Source organism: Parus major, chromosome 3 (genome assembly GCF_001522545.3).
Source record: "Parus major isolate Abel chromosome 3, Parus_major1.1, whole genome shotgun sequence".
Lineage (NCBI taxonomy): Eukaryota > Metazoa > Chordata > Aves > Passeriformes > Paridae > Parus > Parus major.
Genome location: NC_031770.1, coordinates 22,556,654 through 22,581,887, shown reverse-complemented (window position 1 = coordinate 22,581,887; position 25,234 = coordinate 22,556,654). Strand labels below are relative to the sequence as shown.

General features: G+C 41.3%; 1 protein-coding gene across 6 annotated transcripts in view; it reads left to right on the top strand.

Annotated features, from left to right (window-relative positions):
- Positions 1-25,234, top strand: part of TRERF1 (transcriptional regulating factor 1) — a 76,597-nt gene that overhangs the window by 44,331 nt on the left and 7,032 nt on the right. For 2 of the 6 annotated variants that reach the window (XM_015621957.3, XM_015621958.2), the window contains 10 exons: positions 178-275; positions 9,651-11,291; positions 11,896-11,945; positions 12,727-12,877; positions 13,794-14,042; positions 17,454-17,823; positions 18,419-18,479; positions 19,218-19,357; positions 20,063-20,166; positions 21,366-21,441. In XM_015621957.3, coding sequence (XP_015477443.1) covers positions 9,918-11,291; positions 11,896-11,945; positions 12,727-12,877; positions 13,794-14,042; positions 17,454-17,823; positions 18,419-18,479; positions 19,218-19,357; positions 20,063-20,166; positions 21,366-21,441 — 2,575 coding nt within the window. In that variant the 5' untranslated portion in view covers positions 178-275; positions 9,651-9,917. Of the gene's footprint in view, positions 1-177; positions 276-8,986; positions 9,220-9,650; positions 11,292-11,895; positions 11,946-12,726; positions 12,878-13,793; positions 14,043-17,453; positions 17,824-18,418; positions 18,480-19,217; positions 19,358-20,062; positions 20,167-21,365; positions 21,442-25,234 lie in introns of all 6 variants that reach the window. The other 4 variants (XM_015621959.3, XM_015621960.3, XM_015621962.3 and 1 more) reach the window with 4 other exon arrangements.

The following is a 25,234-nucleotide window of genomic DNA, read 5'->3' as shown; positions in this document are numbered from 1 at the left end:
TGCTGATAGTTGCCTTCTGCCGTAGGGACTTAAAAGATAGAGTAACCTAGAGAAGTTAGGTTTTTGTTGCAATAGGAAGCTCATTGTCACAAATCTGCTCATGCTTTGAGGCAAGCTGGTGCTGGGAGATAGTCACATGTGGGGAAAATTTAATTTCCATTCTTTTGCTTTGTTTAGATACATCACTTTGAGATCGCAGAATGAAAGCAGCATGAAATGTTATGGCAAAGACAGCACAAGAAGATACAAGAATCTCACAGATCCTCAAAAATCAGGTAATGTCAGAGCATCGTATGTACAGTTTTCCAAAGGCTGTTTTGTTTAATAAGGTTCAGTGCTTTTTGACAATTTTTCAAAATGTGGGCTTTTGTGTCCCTGTGAGTTTATTGATGAACTTCTCAAATCTGGTTAGTTGTGTGGTGGCTGGGTATCTACTAAAATATTATTTTGTGTTCCACAATATGTATGACACAAGAGATATACACACACATTTTTATATTCAAGGACTACTTTGGCTATATTGTCTCATACAAGCAAAATGACATTAATTTAAGAAAGAAAGAAGCAGCAACCATGGTGGTCGGGTTTTTTTAGCCATTGGATTTGACTTTTCTCCATTGCTAGGCACCAACATGGTTATTTTAAAGGGATGGACTTTTCAGAGGGTCCTGCAGCTGCATTTCTCAAAATCTTTCCTTTGGGGGAGACACCAGGCTCAAAATAGCTGTTCCCTCCCCACTGAAAGCTTAGCCATATGCTATTTTCCACATACTACTTGTGCTTGGTTTTTTTGATTGTTTATCTGTCTCAGGATGTTTCCTTCTTGCCTGTTTTTGCAAATCCTAGCATATGTTCTTTGACTGTTTCAAAGTATTTCCAGTTACAGAAAAAGGCAATCACATTATACTCTGCAGAGCATAAACACCACAGAGGTCAGGAAGAAAATGCTTAAGTGCATTACAAGGGTGCTCACCTAAACTAAACTTGGAGGTTTATCATGGCTGTGATCACAGCAACAGCTGATGGATTAATGTTTGAAAATTTCCCCCTCTCCCCCAAATCAACAGCAGTGACAGAGGTTGTAATGCAGCCACATACAGCAACTGAATGAGGTCTGACCTCTCTGTCCTAAGTTCTTTTCGTGTTTGCAGAACCAGGATCTTGCTGGGGAATAACAAATGGCTCAGTTCAGTAGTAGAAGTAAACTAAAAAATGGAGCTGAAGACAATTTTGATGATAGGTGTTTATTTTCCAGGAAGTGTTTGGAGACTATTGCCCTTGATGTAAGACTCTGCAGAAGGGACAACAGTTTGTCTCAACTAAGCAGTCAGTAAACCCAAGTTAGCTGAAGAGATTTCAAATCAAGTTTCACTTGATCTAGTATGCATTAAAGTACCAGCAAATATTAAAGAGATAAAACTCTTGTGTTTGTCACAGGTGATCAGCCCCTTTAATTAGTGCTGTCTTTGGTATGCTTTTTAGTCACTTAGTCACAGAATATGCAATTCAAGTGCCCTTCTGGCCTTAAGTCAAGGCTTGTATTTTATTTTTATTTCTAATCAGTATTGTGAGGAGAGGAGATCACATCATTTTATGTTTGTCATTTTTGTGAAGTAATGTGATACCTGCTTCTGTTGCAGTTCTCCAAACCCTTCAGAGTACCTTAAAATTGTGACAACAATTCACCATCAACAAAGATAATCAGATTTGTTGAAGCAACCTTCTTTGTTTCTTTGGGACCCATGAAATTGTATCTTCCTTAAACTAAATTCAGCTAATGGCTTTATTTAGAAATCAGCCTCCTCTTCTTGAATAACCAGAATTCTGCTAGTTTGGGGGGAAAAAAAAACATTGTCATTAGATTACCAGTGCCTCAGAATGAATTTCTACATAGATCAAAACAAGAGGAAGATGTTTCTGATTGTTTGTCTTTCTTCTCCCCCTCTTCTAGAGACTTTCCTGAGATGAACAACTGTTGTTTTTCCTGTAGGGTTTGTTGGGTTTTGTGTTTGGTTTTTGGGGTTGTTTATTTTTTGGCTGCCTTTTTTTAAACTTCATTGAAGTAGAGAAATTGCTCGGTTCCTCTCCCAGTACCATCGTTGTTCTCCCCTCCCCCAAGCCCAATGTGTTTTTTATTAAACTGAATTAGGACATTCTAGTCTCTCTTAAGAGTGGAAATGGGAACAGCTTAAATGAGCAGCCAAATGAGACTCAGCAGCCTTTCCAACTGCACTGCAGAAGCTTAGCTGCAAAAGGGAATCATCATTTTTGAAGGATTTGTGCTACTGTTGAAGAACTACCAGCATTAATATTAAAAAGCAGCTAATCTGTTTTTCCTTTTCCATTTTAAGAGTATGTAGCATTCTTACTATGCTTGCTATAAAAATCAGTCTACTAAATATTTTGCTTCCTTTCAGTTCTCTTCCCTTTTGTAATTCCTCTATTTGCATACTTTCTCATATACTGAAGTGGGTTTTTTGTTGTTGGTTTTGCCGAAAAATGTCAACCTCTGAGTTTAAATGCAGATACAAGTGTGGGTTTGAGATCTCTGCCATTCAAAACCAGCCCAAAGTGAAGTGAAGCAGAAACCATAGGAGCAATTGTATCTAGGATTGGGATTAAAAGGTTTTCATCCCTAAAATTATTTGTCCTTGAGGTAACTGTAGAAAATTTTTGGTCCTTGAAATCCATATTGCTACTTTGGCGTTAATTCTAACTGAAACAGTCATGAGCCTGATATCTTCTGACCCTTTTTTTCAGTCTCTGCCTCTCTTTATTGCTATATCAGATGTCTTCAGGATTTCTATAGATAATTTTTCTAAAAAAAATGGTCTTTGAGTTAGCGTCTCACCTCTCTGTCCCTTTTCCTCTCTGCTGGCTCACCCAACCGCCTTGCCTGGTACTGGAAGTTATTCATTCTCTTTGAGTACTGTGCTGATTTTTTTCACAGGCTTATTTTCTTCACTAGGGAAAAAAAAAAAAAAAAGGGAGCAGGGGGTTGAACTCTGGCTGCATGAAAAGTTACGAGGGCAAACCTGGTATCTAAGCAGCGTACAAGAGCACAGGGGTCTCTGAAATATGCAAGTCTGACTCTCCTAATTCTGTGCTTCTCAGCCTTCCAGCATTACTCTGGTCTGAAGATGTAAGGGCAGTGCCAGCTTCGTACCTGAGAGCTGTGTGTGCAGTGCAGGTGGATCTGTTCTTGGGTAGCACTCCCTTGATTTTTAAAGCTGCTTCTCTGGGTGGGGTCACAGTGGTGTAGTGGCCAGCAGAAAACCGTGGCTGGGCTGCTGGTAGCACTGGTGCTAGCAGAATGCAGGCTGTCAGGGAAGGAACTGCTGTTTATTCCTGTGTCTATCCTAAAGGAAATCAGGGAGCAAGATGATGTGAATGACGGCTGTCTTGGTTTAGGAATATCTTGGCAGGAGATCTGACAGTTCTGAATAACAAAGCAGGTCAATAAAAACATTCCCATAAAAAAGGCTAAAAAATTTATAAGAGAAAGAGTGGTTTGTTCAGTGGAAGCTAAGTAGGGGAAAAATTTAAATGAAAGAAGGGAGAGAGAAGTTGATTTCATATCACCCGAAGTTAAGAATGAGGCTTATATTCCAGTGGCAGAAAGACAGTCACTCAAGAGAGCCCTGTCAGCCTGTGTGACTGAGGGGTGGTAATGCACGATTAAACCATGAGAACACATAGCAATGACACATTTCTAAGTGGCCTTAAGTGTTATAAAACACAGTTTAGGCGGCTAAGGGTGGTGGTTAACTTGGCTTTAACAATGTTTTGCCATCCCTGAGGGAGGGACACGAGGAGGGATGGTGCCCAGCAAATGAGTATCTGCTGATGCTGTCACTTGCAAGTAGCTGCAGATAACTCTGTCCTGCAAAAGCTGGTGGAACATGGAAGGATGTGGGCTTTTTTGCCATCTTATCCAGTCTTCTTTTTTTCAGGCTAGTAATTAATTTATAAAAGTATGTAGATTTTTAGCTTAAAGGGACAGCTGAAAATAAGTTGGACATAAGCTTGAAAATAAGCTTGAAATAAGTTGGACAAACTGTAGGATCCAATTCCGTTTTGATACACAGCCATGAAGCCTACTGAGATGGGTTAGATTAGTGCTGTAATAACTTTGCAGCCTTTTAGTGAGTCTGCTTTCTTCAGCATTTGCTCTTGTACAGTCTTTTGTCATCCCTCTCCATTAACTCAGTTCTGAAACTGGCTCTGGCTGACATTCAGCCCTGGTTTTACAGCACACACCCAGCCCAACTTTTATGCATCGACTTGTTTGTAGTGGATGTCTCTTTCTGAAATTCATGTGAATTCAGGCAGTTCAATTGTGTGACTGTCATTTGATCTGTAATTTTACTTGAGTTGAAAAATTGTGTGGGTTTTGGCTTCTGTGGTGTGTGATGGAGTCAGAAGTGTTTATTTTATATAAGTATCATCTTGGTATTTCACTGCTTGTTGTCTTCTCTAAGTTGATAGAATGGCCTGGGTTGGAAGGGATCTTAAAGGCCATCTAGTTTCAACCCCCTGGCTGTCAGCAGGGACACCTTCCACTAGACCAGGCTGCTCTAACCTTACACACTTCCGAAGATGGGACATCCACAACTTCTCTGGACAGTCTGTTCCAGTGCCTCGTCACCCTCGCAGTAAAGAATTTCTTCCTAATATCTAATCTAAACCTGCTCTCTTCCAGCTCAAAGCCATTCCCCCTTGTCCTGTCACTACAGGCTCTTGTAAAAAGTCTTTCTCCACCGTTCTCATAGGCTCCCTTCAGGTGCTGGAAGCCCACAATTAGATCACTGCAAAGCCTTTTCTCCTCCAGGCTGAACAATCCCAGTTCTCTCAGCCTTACCTCATAGGAGAGGTGCTTCTTCCCTCTGATCTTCTTGGTTCCCTCCTCTGGATACACTCCCAACAGGTCCATGTCCTTCCTGTGCCGGACCCTGCAGCTTCTTCTAGCTCTACAGTGAAATACTTTACAAAGGAGAAAAATTGGATCACCTTTATTGAAGACTGATATTTTCTTCCACTTCCACTAGTTTACCAGAATTAAGTTATGGCATGTTTCCTGGAGAGACTATTTGTATTGCTTTTCAGTTACTTGTGTTTGAAGAGAGAGACAGCTGGAGTGTGTAAAGGCATTTCAGCCAGCTTGGTGGGCCCCTGGCTTTCAGTCTGGAGAATGGAGCTGTGCAAGTTGGAGTGTATCTTGTCAAAATGATGAGAAAAGGGTTGAAGCAAACCCGTGTCTCTTTTGAAATCAATTGAACTACCATTAGCATGAGTCCAAATTTCATCCATAAACTTAAGTAGGGTATTTCTCTTTCTAGGCAGCCTACAGAAATGATTCTGTCTGTTGGCATTTGTTTTCATGTTTCTTTGTAATGATTGCCTAATTGGGATGTATCTGTAATGTCAGAAATGTAATAGGTTAAGTAGCATAAATGACTGCTAGAAAGAGAAAAAACACACAACTGCAGAACCATTGTTGCTTTAAACTCCTACCAGTTCAGTTGTTCAGTTTAACCATTTAGTAGTCAGAGCTGTTGTGGTAAATGGCAATGATGGGTGTTTAGGCATTAGTGCTAAACACAAAGGAGAAAAAGCACCCTTTTTTTCCTTTCCTTTAAATGGAAATCATGCAGTATGCTGCTAATGGCTTCTCAGTTGGCCAGAGACTAACTTTGGTGCCCCTGAGCCTTAATGATGTTGTTGGAGACTTTGGTTTTAATCTGACAAGAAATGTATACTGTTAGCATTTTTTTAAAACTGACAGCAAATGCTGTGTATACAGCATCAAGCCCTTGAATTTAAGCATTTAGTTCAAGTACTAAAAAAAATTTGGTATCTAAGGGACTGGTTGATTACTGATTAGGCTTTTATCAATGTGCATATCTGGGGTTTTTTTTCTATTACCTGAAGGTAGAAGAACAATGCTTTTTAAACATTTGCATTTTTTCCCTCCAGATCAGTGATGCCTTTGAAAGGAATGTTTTCATCTTTCTTATGTTTTCATTTGGGGGGAGGGGAGATGGTTGTTTGAAAACAATGCCATTTTTTTCAACTGTAATTCTCATAGTGACTAAGCTTTCCAGTCTTTTTGTGACTTGATTGGTATTTTAATGTAATACCCCTTACAATTTTTTTCAGCTTTTTACAAATGTTTCTGTATGACTCCTGATGATAACTCTGTAATCTAACCAACAGCAGCATGTCTCACCTCTTAAACCAGAGCTGAGTTGAGGATGCTAGAGCTGCTGGAGAGGAAATGTTAATGAACCATTTTAAATATTTTTTTTTTATTTTTTTATTTTTTTTATTCTGGAGAGGGGAAGACGGGTGTTTGTGTTAATGCCACAGATATAAAACCTCTTGACTGCTTTCCAGTGTCCTGAGATCTGTGACAGGTAACCCCCAAGTAAAAGGGTACAGTAAGTGAAATTTGTCAGATGCCCAAGGGACAGCACTTTTTGTGGTGACTGCACACTAGCTGTGGCTGCTGGTACAGTCCACAGCATCTGCCACCATGATGCTCCTGCCTGTGGGAAGAGAAGGGGTCAGTGGCCTGGTTGGTCCCTTGATACATTTTTGTAATGAAATCAGGTTGTTTGCTACTTTACATCTCTTACTGTGAGACATTTGTTCTCCCTCACTGGTTTGTATTGTTTCTTGTCCTTTGACTAATACTTGTCACTTCAGACTTTAAAAAGAGGGGCCAAACTCAAGGAACTTGGTATAAATTACAGCTAGCTCTGTTAATAGGTGAAATGGGACATAGCTCCTATGCAAAAGGTGTATCTGTAGATCCAGTAGTACTGTTTTTATGGGGAGATGTGTTCTGAGCATCTTGACTGAGCTGCTTTAACTTGGCAGGCATAAAAGGAGATGCACGTTAGCTCTCTTCCTTTAAACGTTGATGGCCTTTCAGTGTGAAACACCACACAGTGTTTATTTTTATGCCCTTTTAATGTTTTGTGGAGGGTTTGTTTAGTTTCCCTTCATAATTTTTAATAGGAAGTCTTTGAAGTTGGGCTGTGGATGAAAAATCCTGTTGGCAGCCTGACTATTCATTGTTGACTCCTATCTTCTTTAATTGTTCATCTATAAAAATCTGGAAGGGAGTGTGTTCAGAGAAACTGTGAAGCAATGTATATTTCTGGAAAGGGGAAATAAACTTGCAATTATTCTCAGCTATTATTTGTCACGTGAAGATGTTACATACTAATGGTTGCAGATGGTTTACACAAAAACTATACACACTGCAAACCCTCTTCATTGGGAGCTATGGCTTTCTGTTACACATTATGCTAGAATGGAAAAGGTTTTTTTCTGCCTGCAGCTATGTACTACCCATATTCGCTGTTGCTAGCACAAACTCTCCTTAATATGCATCCAGCAATGGTTAAAATTTTCTCCATTGGTGACTTCATACTTATCCACGTAGATGGAGGATTCTTCTAAGGATAAAAAGGTAAGGACATCAGTGTACAGGAGTCTTTGGTGGAGAGCACTGCAGTTAAAAAATCAGATATGAAGCAGACAGAGTTAAGGTTTTGGTTTAATATTTCTGTGTTCTTGTTCAAGTTCAGGATCTGCTTTTATTTAAAAATGTATTTATGAGTGCTTAAGCATGCTGTACCTCTGTGCATATGTGTGACTGTAGACACAGTGATTGCTTCATTTTTTGGAGTAGTAAAACAATCCTATCGTGTGCTTATGTATTTTTTATTCTTTATAAACAGTACAGACATCTGTAAAATATTATTTGAATTACAGTTCATACAGTAAAAATTATAACAGGCTGCATTCAGTATAAATTTGCCTGTTGAAATCACGCAACACAAAGAAGGAAGGGTGAGGAGGTAGAACAGAAGTCAGAGTTAAGCATTCCTGATGTAAGGTGACTGGTCAGAAAAGATTTAAATTGACTGGTTTGGTCTTAGCAGACATACTCCAGGTCAGTCAGCCTTACCTGCCTTGAAAGGTGATGAACCAGCTCATCCTGGATGTCAGCTCTAAGGGTGTGGAGGAAAAGGTTATCAGGAGTAGTCAACCAAGGAGAAATAATAGCTTGATCTATTTGATAGCCTTCTGTGATGGAATGTCTGGCTGCATGGGTAGATGAGGGGAGAGCAGTGCCTACCTTGACTTGAGCAAGGCTTTTGACACTGTCTCCCGTAACATCCTCATAGGTAAGCTCAGGAAGTGTGGGTTAGATGAGTGAGGTGGATTGAGAACTGGCTGAAGGGATGGTCCCAGATTTGTGGACAGTGGTGCAGAGCCTGATTGCAGGTCCATTGCTAGTGGTGTTTCCTAGGGGCCAGTACCGGGTCCAGCCTTGTTCAGTTTATTTCTCAGTGATGTGAATGAAGGGACAGAATGTACTCTCAGCAAGTTTGTTCCTGATACAAAACTGGGAGGAGTGTCTGATTTTCCAGAAACCTGTGTAGCTATTCAGCAAGAGCTGGACAGGCTGGAGAGGATCTTAATGAAGTTCCATGAAGGCAGGTGCAGGGTCCTGCACTGTGGAAGAATAACCGCCCCCCAAACTAAAACAGGGGGCTCAGCAGCTGGGAAGCAGCTCTGTGGAGAAGAACATGGGAGTCTGGTGGACAACAAGCTGTCCATGAGCCAACAGTGCCCTTATGGCCAAGCAGGCCAAAGGCATCCAGGGAAGTATGAGGAGGAGCATTGCTAGCAGGTCAAGAGAGGTGATCCTGCCTCTATTTTGCCTTAGCGGAGCCTCATCTGAAGTGCTGTGTCCAGTTCTGGGCTCTCTAGTAATAAAAGCAAGGAAGTACTAGAAAGAGTTTAGTGAAGGGCTGTGGAGGTGATAAGGGGGCTGGAGCATCTCTTCTGAGGAGAGGCTGTTTAGCCTGGAGAAGAGAAAATGGGATTTTATCAATGCATGGAAATACTTTAAGGGCAGGTGTCAGGAAGATGGAACCAGGTCTTTTTTTTTTTTTTTTTTTTTCAGTGGTGCCCAGCAACAGAACAAGGGGCAATGGGCACAAACTGAAACACAGGAAGTTCCATCTAAATATGATCCATGCATCCTTACTTTGAGGGTGTCAGAGCACTGGAACAGGCTGCACAGAGAGGCTGTGGAGTCTCCTTCTCTGGAGATAAGCACAGGTGAACTTGCTTTAGAAGGGGATTGAAGAGATGATCTGCAGAGGTTCTTTCCAACCCCAGCTATTCTGAGATTTTGTGAGTATGACTTGTGTAGTGGTTAGGTTCGCTAATTCGAGTTTCCCAGCCAACACACCAAATAATGTGCAAATAATGTCAAACCACCACACTTGGCTTGATAGTCAACTGTCCGACTAAAACCGGTCGTGAGAGCACAGTACATGGCTGACTAAAACTGCTTGAATGTTTATATAGTTTAGGGGAAAAGACAGTTTTGAAGAATAAGCTTTTATTGGTTTGGCAGAATGATTTTATCAGAGCACTAGGGGAGAGGCAGGATAATAGGATGAGATGAAGTAATCTAACTGCTCTGAAATAGCCCAGCTGCTACAATTTTGCATCTGATTATGTATTTCAAACTAGAAGATTTTACAGTTTCCTTTGAGGCAATAACAATAACAGTTTATGGAAAGAGCCAGCACTTACCTTGTCTTTCTCTTACTCTGCAGGTGCTTGGCACACTGAACTTACTGATCTGTGTAGGATTTGTGCTGTGGTCCATTTATTGAAGATGTGAAACAACATCAAGTCTGAGATTGGAATTACTGACAGACTGGAGGAAATTTTAGTCCTTGTGATGCACATGGACATGCTGAATTATAAGTAATTCTAGTTTCTCCTCCCCTCCCCTCCCTTCCCCTCACTCAGCTATCTCAGGGTTCATAGAGATTTCAATGGTTTGTGTGCCTGTAAGTTTGGAACAGAAGTGACCAAAAATGGGGGACCAGCAATTGTATAAAACTAATCATACTGCCAACAACAATGAGAACTTGTACTACGAACAACACCAAATGAACTCCCTTCCATCTCTAAATCACAGCTATGGGACATCTGTTATGGATGCTCCCCAGGCGTCCCCCCTCTCCCCTCCATTTCCCCAAGATTCAAGGGACAGTATAGCTTTGCCTGTAGGTTCAAAAAGTCTTGGGTCAATGGATACATCTAGACAAACCAGCTGGACACATTCTGGCTCAGGAAACCATGTCACAGCGAGGAATAGTTTGAATAATCAAAGCTCAATGTGGAGCCCCCTCGGGCAGGGGGAGTCCCATGACGGATACCAATATTCTTACTCCCAACCCAGTGAAAACCGATCGCAAAAAATTACCAGTGGGGTCCTGCACAAATTGGACTCCTTTACACAAGTATTTGCTAACCAAAATCTGAGAATTCAAGTCAACAACATGGCTCAGGTTCTGCACACTGAGTCTTCAATGGTGGATAATTCTGGTGACAGTGCACTCAGGCAGCTGCTGTCCCAGAAGCCGGCGGTCGAGCAGCAACCCGTAACTTCCTCCGTACAAAGATACCAACCAGTGCCACAGCAAACACACCAGAATTTTGCAAGCACACAGCAAAAGCAACAAATGCAAGTCATGCAGCACCAACAGTTGTACTACGACTACCAGCAGCACTTATCACAGATGCAGATGCATTCTGCGTTCCAGCAGGGACAGGCGCACGTTCCGCAAATGCAGTCCCAGCAGCTCCTACCGCAACAGATGCAGCACTTGCAGCAGCCTCAGTACTACGCTCAGCCCCAGCAGGGACACCAGCGGCTCTCGATCCAGGACATCCAGCAGCAGCAGCCAGCTCGGCAGCAGCGGCAGTGTCCAGTGCAGATCGCTCAGTATTACCAAACACAACCTGTCATGCAGCAGTTACAGCAGCAGCAGCAGCAGATGCAATTGCCGCTTCCTCCGTATCACAGGGAACCCGATCCAAAGACTATGCATGAACCACACCAGTACTCTCAGGATCCCAGTCATCCTGTGCAGCTTATCCAGTTGGGAGCAGTGCCTCAGTATTGCTTCCAAGATCCCCACGAACAGTACAGGCACTTGTACCCCCAGAGTTTACTGCAGCAGCAGCAGCAAGATCAGCAGAAGCAATACCTGAGTGAGAGCAGAGTGCCATCCCTGAACTCCCACATTGGCCTCACTCCACCAGATACCGCCGAGGATCCCGCACGGCAGGAGATTAATTCTGCAGGTAATGCTGTCCCTCATCGAACTCTTTTGCTACCTTCGGGAGTTCATCTGAACAACAAAAGCTCTCAGCAAGACTCTCCCAGTGCCACATGGCCTCAGGTAAGTGTTATTTTAGATCCATGCCCAGCCAAATTTGTTTGCAGAAAAGTAGCGAAGTGTGGAAACTAAGCGGTTTCGGCAGAGGCAGAAGGTTAGGATGTGAGCTGTGGCCATCTCTGGGATGGGGAACTACTGGGAAACTTCATTACCAGACTTTAGTCTACAGCTCTGGGTTGACCTTGGGCCAGGCTGGCAGCAGGACAGAAGTGTTGCTGCAAGGCTGCTGCTTTTCCTTGTGAGAGGCTTTGGGAAGCTCTGCCTTGGTTTCGGGAAGGAGGGACCAAGTTGCAACAAAGCCTTCCTGATAATTTTTCAGCACTGCAGGCTCAGTTGTTCAGGAGCAGTTAGTCAGCTCTGTTTGCAGAAGTAGTGCTTCTGAGTCAAAGCAAAGGCCTCAAACGGCAGGTGAGTGAAGAAAACTTGAACTAGCAGTGCTCACAGGGGCAGATTTCATGTCTGGCTCTCAACTCAGAGGCTTCTAGTAGTAGTAAAATTGTATGCAAAATGCAGACTTAATTCTGTGAGGACCTTAATTTATACAATATTTCCTGAAAAATTATGTTCTCAACTTTTTCCCCTCTTTTCCATTCTCCTGTTTTGGTAGCAGGTGCAACTGTCAGATGGCAGACTGCAGCCACTGTCCCCAGAACAAAGGTATTTTTAAAAGATTTTTTTTGTCTTTCTACTTAAATATGAGAAATGCAAAGGAGATCTGTATTTAGAGGGAAAAGCATACAGTTTGGATGTGTAATAATTGTTGCTCTTCTAGAAACACCTTTAGTTTTGTGCTTTGTGATTTTAAGTTTGTATGATTTCCAGTATCTCCCCATAGCAATGGGGATCAAATCTTCCATCAAATAAATGCTTTGTTTTTATTTAAAAAAAGCAACCAAACAGGGAGGGAACCAAAAAAAAGAAAACAAAAGGAAGGAAACCAAGGAAAAACCAAAAGCAGGGGAGCTCCAGTGTTGTATTTATACGAAAAGGGATAGTGTAGTCTGGATTTGTATCTTTGGCGGCAGAGATCTTCTGTTTGTTCCTTAAGGTCTCACCTTTGAAGGGTCAAGGTGTTCATCAGCGTGGTTGCCTACTGTAAATTAGAGGCATTGTGTCCAAGTACTTGCTAACTGCTGTCACAAGTGGGGAAATGCAGATCTGTCATAGTAGATCTCATGGGTCTCAGGTTTTCTGTATTGATGAGCATGTCCTGCTCAAAACTTCCCTTTTCCCCATCTTGGGAGTAGCTGATCTAGGTTATTTGCCACGTATTCTACAGCAGTCACCATGTGCTTACTTGATACTACTTCATTACCATATAGCTGTAAAATTTTATTAACTTCCCTGATTAAAAAAGCTCCCTCTGCAACAAAGGGAACATGCCAAACTAATGTTTTTTCTTCTGTTCCATGCTTTAAAAAAATGAAAATAAAAACAGTGGCCAAAACAGAGAAACACTTCCTGAGAGACCTGATGCGAAGAACAAGCTAATGTGTTCAATATGCTTGAAGGAATTTAAGAGTTTGCCTGCTCTAAATGGTCACATGAGGTCACACGGAGGAGTAAGAGCATCTCCTAACTTCAAACAGGTAGCAGTCCATTTGACTTCAGTATTTGGCACAATCTTTTTGTGTTGATGTTTGCTTGCTTTGCCATGCTTTGCTTTGCTGTCAAAACTTGTCCTTCTCAGCACTGTTTTATGTCATACCCCATAGAAGTGGAAATGCACATAATTCTGTTAGTTTGTAGGCCACAAGTCTTGTTTTGACGACAGAGGCAGTGGTGGAGGACAGATCAGTGTTTGTCCTTCTGTTTCTCTGCACGTTACAGAACACATACCAAGTCGTGTCAGGAGTGTCTGATTTTTTTCCTCTCATGTTTGTTTATTATATTAGAAATACCAGGAACATCAAGTCTTCCTTATTTTCATTTGAACTACTTGGATGACTAAGGAATATTTATTGGAAGCCTTCCCAGGCTTTAACTGGAGGAACAGAATTGTTGAATCTTTGACAGCTTTCTTCCAAAGTGTTTTACTTGTATAGGTATCAACAAATACCAAACCAAAAATGTGTTTTAATTGTTCTGAATAAAAATAACTTGCCTTGTCAGTCAGTCTTTATCCTGATATTTTAGAAATTCTGTCCTAACAGAGAATACCATAGGAAGGCAAAGAGCTACCAGAGTACCGCAGTTTGTGTTTTTTAGTTGGGTAATGGAGAATTCTGTGTTTGTAGTGATAAAAAGAGACATGTTTGTCTCCCCTCCTGCAAGTTACCTTGTCCAGATGTTTCAGGTCATTATTTGTTACCAAGACCAAATCCTATATAGGACTCACAAGTAACCTGCAGACTTCATTCGAGACAGAGTCCCATGAAGGAACACTGTCGTGTGTTTTGTAACCCTGGCCACTTCTTTTCAGCCACGGTGCACACGTTGCGTAGTGCATCAATCCAGAAGCAGCGCTCCCTCACTCAGGCTGAAAGCCTTTAATTGTCTGTGCAGGATGAAGGAGAGAAACCACCACAGCAGCCGCTGTCTAAAGAGGTGGATGGCCTCGCGCCCATCGTCATGCCAGTGTCTGTCCCTGTAAAGCTTCTGTCACCTGAGCCCAGCACGCAGCCCTCTGCCAGCACTGCCACAGTCACAGACAAGCCTGCCAACTCTGTGTCAGATGACGAGATGCCCGTTCTCGTGAAGATGACTTACTCTCCACCGTGCAGTCCAAAAATGGCCAACCCCTGCTCATCCTCTGTGAGTGCTGTGTTTCTTGCCACTAACTGTCCTGTGCTTGTTAAATCCCTTTGCTTGTAGTGTTGCTGCTTTCTAAAACATCTGTATTTTACAATATTTTCTGGAATCTTTATGATTCCTAATAAATAAAATAAAATCCTGTAGCATAAGAGCATTTCTTCCTCAATCATTTGAAAATATTAATTTTCCTTTGCTGAGGAATCAAGATCTTAGTTGAAAACAAATAATTTGAAATTGGAATGTGATATTCTTTCATCCCACTAGAACAAAGGGATTTACTATCTTCTTACTGGTTTTGTTTTTCCCTTTTCAGGCTGCTTCATTGTTACATTATTGCTTAAAATTGGCAGTTTTATTTCTTCCTGTTTTCTGAAGTCAGATATATGTGCTTCTCGTTTCAGCTAAAGAGAGCTCAGTGCTTAGAGTGTGTGCTCTAAGCAATATGAAATTCGGAGTTTTGCAGTGAAGTAATTTTTCCCTTTCTCCCTGCATGCATCAGCTCTAAGGGTTAATCACTGGGATTTCTGATACAGGAAAAATAGCTTTGCTTAATGCTTTCATTTTGCTTATAAAACTGAAATGGTCAGGCAGCATGAGGAATTGATGAGTGCTTGAATGAGATGTGAGAATGGTCATTATTATTTTCCTGAAGGAGTCCTGGAGCAAGCAATATTTATTTCATGTTCCGGTGTAGAAATGGATTCTGCTCATTCCTTCAAATCCACTTTGGCAGACTACGCCATGATAAGGGATTACTGGGGAGTATAAGTACTATATAGTATTATCTGTACAATGCAGAGAAAATATCCTTGTGATATTTTTTGATTTTCCTTCTCCGTGCGAGCCTGATGGACAAATGAGGGATCAGCATATTATACCAGCATGGGTGACTCCTTAAATTTTCACTCCTGACTCTTCATGCAGACATACCCACTAATTTAAAATATATATAATATATACATATATGTATTAAATCTTTCTTCTCTTCAAGACAGAGGTTTTACATATAAACTTCCACTTTACTGTGAAAGCCGTCATTTCACAATACTTAGTAACTCAGCAGTAGAATTTTTCATTTCTATTTCTAGTTCCACTAAAGAATAGGGACAGTCTTTTCTGAATCCTCAAGCTCTGAGTGGGAGATCTTCTCTAGAGACACCAGAGTAGGTGGCTTGGGCTTGTGTATTTCTGCAACGTATGTAAAGTGACTGTGATTAAATCTGCCAGTGTTTGGCAAAATGCACATTCACTCCCTCAAAATTATGCTTGTGGTCTTTGTTATTGCCCAAGAAAACCAAACTCACACAGTTCCCTCTCTGGACCCTATCTTTTTATATAAGCAGTAGCATTGGAAACATTAAAAGATCAAAAGATTCACAGTTTCCGTCTCTTCTCTAAAAAGATTGTGCCATTGGAGAGAGATTTTTTTTTTAATACCAAAGAACTGAAGCTGCGTTGCATTTATTTATACCGTGCTCTGAGCTGTCTAGAAGAGCTCCCACAAAACTCATGGAATCAGTAAAGTGAAACAGCAAAAAAGGAACTAAATATTCAGCAAGGCTACAGGATGGTAAGCTGAGGCTAGCAGTCAAGTGAGGTCCATCAGGGTCTGTCCAGAGTGGATCTATCAAGGTGCAGCAGCAGGGCACAAAAGTATGCATTCTGGATGGGAATCAGTTACTAGAAGTTCAGAAAAGTAGGGTGATTCTTCAGGGATGGTTCTGCACTGAGAGCCCATGGACACCACTATCTCCTTTACTGCTCAGTGTGACCTTTTTGGAAAGCAGTGTTGGCATAGGTATGCTCTAGGTGAAGCAGTGTAGGAGATGGAGGTGTTTAGGATTTTCTGAAGATGTTGCATTGCTTTGCTTTACGCTTGTGAGAAGGGAATACCAGCTCTCTGACACTTGGAAAGCAGAACAAAATGAGCCCTTAATCAAAGACTTGGATCTGGCCTTCTGGGTCTCTTTTTTAGGTTTTGGGTTGTTTGGATTTTTTTCCTTGAGTTTAGGGGTTTTTCTCTCTTTCTGCTTTATGAACGCTAAATGTTCACCATCTTGATGGACTTTATCTGTCATTCCAGATAACTTCCACTGCTCTGAATGTCCATTATCAAAAAAATAATCCTCTGCAAAGCTGCATTTTCTTCCCTGTAGGAGCAAGACTCTTCCAAAACTAATTTTTTTTTTCAGAGAAAAAATGTCAACAGCTGTTGGAGAGGATGCAGCCATGATCTAACAAAGAGGACAGGACCTCTGTAATCAAAAACATTTCCTCAAGCTGGAACTTATTAACATAAGGGATAAAGGGTGACAGTGCTAATGCTCGTTTAACATGATTTTTATTGGGTGAATGTGATTCTCAAGAACCACCCGTGGTGTAAAGATGTATGTTGTCTAAACATACATTGTAGTAATTTGTTTTATGTAGTCATAGAATTTACCAGAAGATGCAGACATTCTGGAGTAACACAAGTCAAAATTTTCTTCTGCTTCCCAAATTTATTCTAAAGATGGCCTACAGCCTAAATACCTAAAAGCAGTACATTTAATAATACTGTGTTCATCTACCAGCTTTTGTGTGTTCTTGAAGCACAACCTGAGGATCTGTTTGTTCCTACCTTATCCCCACTCCTCCAAGAAATCCCGATTCCAGGTTTGCATAAATTCTGTGCCTTCTGCTTCTGAATACTCTAGGGATTTGTTATTAAATTATTTTGAACATTCGAATTCTAGGCATGTTAACAGTGTGTGAACCTCCCAAGTGGTCATCTACTACCCTTTTTTCTCCAAGGAAAGAGGAGAGTTAAGTTCAAGATTTGTTGCAGCTGGACTGTAATCAAGCTGATGGGAATGCAGTGATAAGAGGCAAAGAATTTGAATTTATTACATTTTTCTTCCTTTCCTACTGCTGAGTACTGCAGTAATTTCCCTGAGCTCATGTGTCCTTCCTGGTCTCACTAAATAAATGCATTAGAAAACCTCTCATATAAAGTTTCTAGTAAACTGTGACTGGGTAATGAAGTATCTCCCACCAGTGCAAACACAAGTGCCCAGAGTGTCTGGGTAGTAATGAAGAAGGCTGTGGGAGACTCATGGTCTGGGAGAGCAGTTCCATGCACTTTCAAAAGCTGACAGCAGCCTCTCCATGCCTGCCTCTGTGGCTCAGCCCTATCTTGACCCAGAGAGATTGCTGCTGGAGGTGAAGGGTGATTTGTCCTGGTTTTTCTCACTCCCCTGAGGTGTCGGTGTAGTGCCAGATACTGCCCTGGCCAGGGTTATTACAGTGGTACCTGAATAACTGCCTGGTGGTAACAGCTTTTCTGGGGCCATTGCCCAGAGCTATAGAGGATTGTGCGCACACCACATTTAAGCATGCCTGGATAATGAGATTCTCTGTGTTTTCATTTAGGAAACTAGCAAAAAACCTCATCCAAGTGCTGTAAAATTGGAAGAAAATTTCAAACCGTTGCAGGACAAGAAGAAGTATCGGCACAGACCCGAACCTCTCTTCATACCTCCTCCTTCCTTCAACCTCAGCATGTCTCACTCCGGTGCCACTCTGTACCAGAGTCAGCTTCGTTCTCCCCGTGTTCTGGGCGATCACCTGCTGGACCGGACACATGAGCTGCCCCCCTACACTCCACCACCCATGCTCAGTCCCGTCCGGCAAGGGTCTGGTCTCTTCAGCAGTGTTCTCACTTCTTCTCACAGCACATCACATGCTCAGCTGCCACTTACTCCACTGACACCCACTCCACGGGTGCTCCTGTGCCGGTCTAGTAAGTATTGCATTTACAGAGCAGCAGTACAAAGGCAAGACCACCGTCCTCTCTTCTCATGTCACACTGATGGGTTTTGTGTGTCCTCACATGCATGGCTAGTTCTGCTACTTCACAGGAAAAGTCCACTTTATGTCCATTTTATATATGAAGTCCATACATACTTCACAAAATCCAAGTTTGCCTTGGATTTTGTGAAGTAAAGGGAATAGAGGAGCCTAATCTGCCAATAAGGCTGTGATAATTCCATGTGGTCTGCCTCAAGAAAGGACCACCTTGCCTTTCATTACATCTGGGACTTCTGAAGTGGAAGAAGAAGACCTAGTTTGAGACATGAGGTTCACGTTAAGTATTTATTGTTTAGTATTTCACAAGAAAAGGTGTGTAATCATTCAGAATCAGGGCAGTAGAAACCTCTGCAAGTTCAGACATTTCTATTACCTATAAAAATTTAGACTGTTCCTAAATATCGTTAAAGGGTCATTTTTGCATCATAGGCTGGAGTAATGTTGGTGTTAGGAGAGAGGTGGCAGTGCAGCCTGGCAGGGTCATCAGCAGCAAAACAGTGATGCTCAAATTCCAATCTCTGTTTCAGATAGTATTGATGGAAGTGTCATTCCAGTGACGCCTGGGCCTGGAGAACAGACTGTTGAACCGTAAGGAAAACAATATTTTTTGTCACCACATTTATAGATTAGATCCAACCGAGAACCCGTGGCCTAAAGTGTTTTGAACCAGGCAGGAAGTATCCAACTGCCTGATATCATGCTGGGCTGGATTCATTTAATGTTTCTGTGGATGGTGGCTAAGGACATTTGGAGCAAAGTAGCTGTGGAAGATTTAGGGTGTCATGGCTCAAAGTTAAGTGGTGTCTGGGAAGAGTACTGTGAGGAAAATGTTCCATTCCAGTACTCTTGCTTTTGTATATATATATATATATATATATATGTTAAGAGTGAGTTTTGGAGTGGTGGTGTTACCTCATAGGTTCCCCGGGGCAAAGTACAACAGGGTTGTCCCTCAACAGTAATGGCTCTTTCTGCTCTCTGCTGAAGAGTACCATTCTCTGTGGAACAGAAATTTGCTGTTTCTGATGTCTAGCCTCTTTGCTAGTCATGCATATAAACTAGCTTGGGTTGTCCCTAAGGTATGATGTCTCAGTATGGCTTAAATTGCATATTGAAATTTTTGTTTTTCCCCAAGAGATCAGTTCTCTCTAGTATTCAAAATACTCATCCCACTGGGAGTAAAGCATTGCATAAAGCAATCTGACACAATTTCCTGCCACTTCAGTGCAATAAAAGTTGTGTTTGAAATAAAGTGAACACCAATCTGACTTTGTTTTTTCTACACATTGTGTAGTTGAATACTTATTTATTTATTCTGCTTTATAGGCGAATCAATATTGGGTCCAGGTTCCAGGCTGACATTCCTGAGCTGCAGGACAGATTGCTGATGGAGAAAGATGTGCACAAGGCTACTTTGGTTTGGAAACCATGGCCAGAACTGGAGAACAAAGTCTTCCAACAAAGAGGTATAATGACTTGCCATTTTAGAAGTTCCTACGTCAGCCTTTGCCTGTTGGAGAAATACGCATTGATTTCTTGTGTCTGTACTGAACAAAACGTTCAGGAGAATATTAGTTGCTGAGTGCAAAGCAAGAGACTAGAACTACATGGTATAGGTTCAGAGCAACACCATTATATAGTGGCATTTAAAGGGAAATCTGGATGAACTGTTCTCTGGCAGCCAGGGGGGGAAGGTCATCACTGGGAAGTTGAGTACTGAACTGCCTGGTAAAGGCAGAGGTCACAGCTGAGAGACAGCTGATGGATCTGGGCCTGTCCTGTGACCATAGCTGAGAGGAAATGTGGCAGGCTTGGTGGCTTCTACCAGCCCTGAGAAGAATTTTTTTCCTGCTTCTAACATGGTTTATTCTCTTTCTCCATTATGGCTGGAGTCTTCTTGGCACAACAATGTCACTGATGTGTGCAAGTCATTGCCTTGCAGGCAGATCTCTGGCTCTGGAGTAGCCTGTCACATCCCAAGGACATGCTCTGTAACATCCTCTCCCCAGTGACCCTAAAACAAAGAGATAAGATGCTGAGGAGAAAAAGTGTGAAAGATTCTGCTGCCCTGAACTATGTAGTCTTTGAGGAGCATTACAGAATCCTTAGCTCCAGATGTTTGACTGACAGGCTACTGTATTAGCAGTAAAATGTTGACTTGTTTCTGACAGTGGAAGACCTTTTAAATATGAGCTGTTCCAGTGTGTTACCTGGTGGAGGAACTAACTCAGAATACGCTTTGCACTCTCTCTTTGAAGCAAAAGGAGATATTATGGTAAGATAAAAAGCTGAAAGGAGAGATATGATCCTCTTCTGCAGATAAATTAGCATGCTTTATTAAATGGATTTAGATATGGTTATATAAAAAAGATTTCTGATTGATTTGAAATTATGCTTTAAACATCCTGTAACATTTTTGGGGAATGACTTTTCCCTTTATTCTCTAATAAATTTAAATTTCAAAGCAGTGCCTCTCGGAAGGCTTACTGTATATTTCATATAGATAAGATTACTTAGTTTATAGCCTTGGGGCTTTGAATGTCTCCCAGTGCTTGCTCCAGCCCTGATATTTCACAGGCTTTATATTTGGTCACAGAGAGCTTAGTCCTCCTCTAGCCCTTATAAAAAAAACCTTTTTTTGGAGCAGCAGTCACATCTACTTATTTGTTCAGAACTGTGAGGTAATTGCACACAGTTCTTATATAAATAATGCATTTCAAATATTTGCATTAGTTTAGTGATGGGAATGTTATTAACTAAGGCAAAACATCCATTTTGCCCAGTGTTAGGGAAAGGCAAGGCCCCTTGCACCAGTTCCTGGAAAGCCAATATGAAACCAAATGCAACAAAACATGGTGCTGGAATGAGTCTCACTGGATTGGCTAATACAGTGGGTTTTAGCTTGGGTCCCAGTTTCTGTAGGCTCTGTTAGCTGTATCTGAGGGTCTGAGAATGTCAGGATGTGGAATTTGCTTTACAGAGAGTCTGCATTTTCAAGGGAAAAAATTTTAGAGATCCATAAATCCTCTGTTTTCCTGATCTGAAGGACAATTAGCTATACTTGCAGTCACTCTTGACAGATGTTGACCTACACAGATACTGTAAAATATTTTATGCTATAAATATTAATGCTTTCAAACCAACTACTAAATATTAGTATTAATTAATACTATCGAGGCAAACAGTATAAATGTATTTGCTTGTGGCAAGCAGAAGAGGGAGGGAAGGAGCTGGAAGTTGCTAAGTAATAGTCACATTTGTGCTCATTAAGGCAGGACAGGTGCACATTAGGTGCTCTTCTGTGAGGTACAATGTTAATGGGCGTTGGAGTAATTTGGTACAATTTTGTAAGACAGAAAAGAGAAAAGAGAGAAAATTAATTCATATCCTCATACCAAATAGTGTTCTAAGTGCAGTTTTATGCCACAGCTGATTGCTTTTCCTAATTTTGTTTTTCCCTGCTTTTTCATTTAGGTTGCTCTTGAAAAGCTGCTGTTGAGAAAGCCAGTGAGATTGAAGTGTCATCCTTTGGCAAATTACCACTATGCCGGTAGGTTTTATTGTGATCTTTCTATCTGTTACACAGTCCAAGCCTGGCTTCCCAGGCTGGAGCATGGGATCACGTTGCACTCTCTGCTGTCTGCTGCAGGGATGGCAGCATTTCATAGAGATGATGTGGACAGTGCAAGGCTCCCAGAGCCGTTTGTTGCAAGTTTAGCAGTTTTATATATGACTGACAATGTGCAGAAGCTCTGCATTCATGTTGCTGTGTAGGATTCTAAGGATTTAAAACTGCCTCGGGTGATTCTTTTTCTGATTTAAACTGAAATTTAAAAATTCATTTTAAAACTGGCGCTATTTATAATTTAGTATCATTAATATCTTAATTTTCTGGTACATAAACAATCTGCCATCCTGCCTGCTTCTTCTGAGGTGATGGTGCACAATAAATGAATATGATAATCATGAGCATCCTTCCAAAGAGGCAGTGCTGCAACTCTGACTAGGATCTTAGTACTGCTTACAGAGCCTCTGTGTGGGGATCTAGTAAAACAAAGTCTCGGTTGGTGACTTGTTTCATAAAACACAGCAAGAACTGCATTGTGGTGTGAAACAGAAGTGAAATACCAATGTGGTGTTAAGTCATTAGACTTCAGTTGTGTCACCTGAGCAGAGATGGCAAATGTCTCTGCAGCCCCCCATGCTACTGCTTAATGCATTGTAGTGGCTAACAACTGCTGAGACACAGAATAAGGTTTTACATAAGACATTGAGAACTTCATGTCCAGTTCAGGCTCAATAGGAAATGAGCCAAGAGTTGTCTGGTGGTCAGTCAATCACAGTGTCCAAGGTCATGTACTCATTTCAGTTACAGTCAATGTGCAAGGTAAGCACAGAAGCAGTCTATTTCCTGGCTAAAGAGTAAAGACTAGAAAGACTTCCAAGTTACAAGAAGTCTTTGTAAAGCAACTCCTTAACCCTGTGGCCTGAGAACAAGAACAGAAAGATGTTTGATGTTAGCTGATAATGACAGTGAATAAATGTGAACATCAGGTTTTTGGTTTTGTCTGAGGGAGGTGGTGCGGTGGTGCCTGTGATAGCATTTCTGTTGCAGTCCAAAGGGTGAACAAGGGAATGAATGGAGAAGGAGGACATCAGCCAGGAAGTTCGTTCAGGATCTCTTGCCTGAAGAGATGACACCAAATCATATGTGTAAGACAGTTCAAGGGCATGACAGCAGGAAGATGAGGAGATATCCCACAGCCTCTTCATCCAATTAGCAGAGCAGATAAGAAATTCCTGCCTGTGTGGCAGAGGAGGAACAGTCTTTACTAAAGCAACTTCACAGTAGTTTCAGAAAGAATTCATTGGGATTCAGGGAGGAGCCAAGAGACTGTTTTGTTTAATCTTTCACATGAGATGATACTAATCCTTGGTAACTAGCACTGAGACCTGTGGGCACCTTTGAATCCCTATTTCTTAAGCAGGGAAAAAAGTTTGATTTCATGCTTATCACAGCATGAAATAAAATCTCACCAGTCTGGATTTAAGTGCCATTAAATAACAAGACAAAGCACTACTTTCGAAGGCTATTGCATGTAACATGTGATTACAACTTATATTGACAGCATTGCTCTAGCACTCTGCAGCAGCTCTTGAATAACAGTTTATTTCTGATTGATAATCAGCCACTCGAGGCATATGAGAATTTTTCACAATCTAGTGCATGAATAGCTTTAATATGACTTCAAGTGGCATCATTTTGGGATAACTTCATGTTTTCTGTTCCATATTCAGAAATCATGGCTCTCAGGCTTGCCACATTTAAAGGTGGAATACATTGAAACAGAGCATGCCACTTACCCATGAGTATTTACTCGTTGGAGTACCACAAACAACAGATACCCAAACTCATCTTTAGCATTGCCTTTGAATGAGGGTACAGGCAAATAGCTCACCTTTGAAACTTGTTGGCTTGTGAGGGAAGCCACTTGTAAAACTTGAGGATTTTATGTTGTGTGCCAAGCAAGAGTGCTGGACATGCTGGCCCAGAGCTCCTTTGAAGAACACTCTAATCTCTGTCCTAAGACTTTGCCATCTGTCAGGATGGTGTTTTTGGAAGAGAGAGGGAGCACCTACCTAATGCAGGAGGGGCACTGGTGTGAACACTTGAATTGTTCTCCTTTCAACAGTGGAGTTTCTCAGGTCTGAAGTTCTGCGGTGAGAACTGCAGGAGAGATGGTCTCTGACACAGGGCACTTCAGGCAGTCTGGAAGCTTCATGTATGTGCTGTGACAGGGTTGTGGGTCAGATCCAGCATATGTTGTACATAGTGGATTTCAGCTACCTCTCTATGGGGCACCCTGGGTGTACACACAGTCCCCTTGAAACCCACAAGTTTTACAACCCAAAGCACACAAATGAGTAGAAGATATTTAATGTCAGTTAACCGGTGCAAAGACAGTATGGCAGGTAAAAATCAATTTAGAATAAATATCTAAACATAAAGATCAGCTTTATAATTTGTTCTGTATTCTAAAGCCCCAAATTCTTTTTGCTGCATTGCAGATCTCTCTCTATGCACGTTCTCTATATCTCCCTCAAGCTAACAAGAGCAAAAGTGGTTTCCCAGCAACCAGAGTTAAAAACAGCTTTTCTTCTGTTTCTTTTCCTACACAGGATTTATTCTATTAATTAGGTTACTTCCAATTAACCCGCATAATCCTATAAGGGTCTCTGCTAATACCACAGCTATTGGGGAAAGTATGCAAGGCCCAAATTCTCCATAGGTATACAACAAAATTAGTTCATGGAAGTGATTCTGTGTTATTATTTTTATTGTGTTGTCTTTTTTGGAGGGTGGGATAGAGGCAGGAGAGCAGAATGACTAGGGGAAAAAAAAAGGCTATCCCGGTGTCATCATGCTTTTTAAAGTTATGTTTTGGCATAATAAGAGTAGCCTCCTGGACTGAATGAGTGCATTTACCCCCACACAAAGGGAGGGTAAAGGCAAATGACTGATGATTTGTGTAAGAAGGAAATAATGCTGGTTCAGAGTGGGAAAAGATGGAAAAGCAGTGTGTCAGCAGAAATATCTCTGGGTGATAACAGAATAAGTAAAACTCGTGGCTTGAAGCCAGCACCATTCTCTGATGCTTAAGAGATCTTTAAGTGTAAATCTCTGTGGAAATAACTAATGCATACTTATATCCAGTACTGGAAGAGCCCACAGAAAACAGGTTGCAGAAAAGTTAATTTTGTAGTTTTCAGCATATAAAGGAGTGATGAGATACCTGCTCTGAGCTTGTATGGAGCTTGGGAGCTGATGCTAAAAAACAAAACATTTGTAGTTAATAACATTGATTTTTTTATTTTTTTTTAGACAAAAGTAACTTGTAGAGTTCAACACCATGTGTGGTCCCAAGACCCAAGTTAATCGAAATCAACGCAGAGACAAGCTTTTTTATGCAGAGTAGTAACATTGACAAGAATATTAGGGATTTCTTTTCATAGAAGTTTTACACTTTTCAGAAATTATCAGACTGAAGTAGAATCTTCTCGTAGTGTAAGTCATTTCAAAGGCATCCACTTTATGACTACTTGCATATCCTTCCTTTAATGTATGTAATGCTGCCCACTCCTAACAAACAGAATACTGCTTTGATGCAGCAGAGCAATCCTGTTTTCCTTCTGTTTGACTAATATTGAGAAAACATAAATTCAGTTCAATTTAAATGTTGATTTCACATTTTCATGGGCAGTTAGGCCAGGGGACCAAACACAGAATAACAATATTCAGAAGTTTTATATACAGCTTCCATTAAATGATAAAAACCACCATG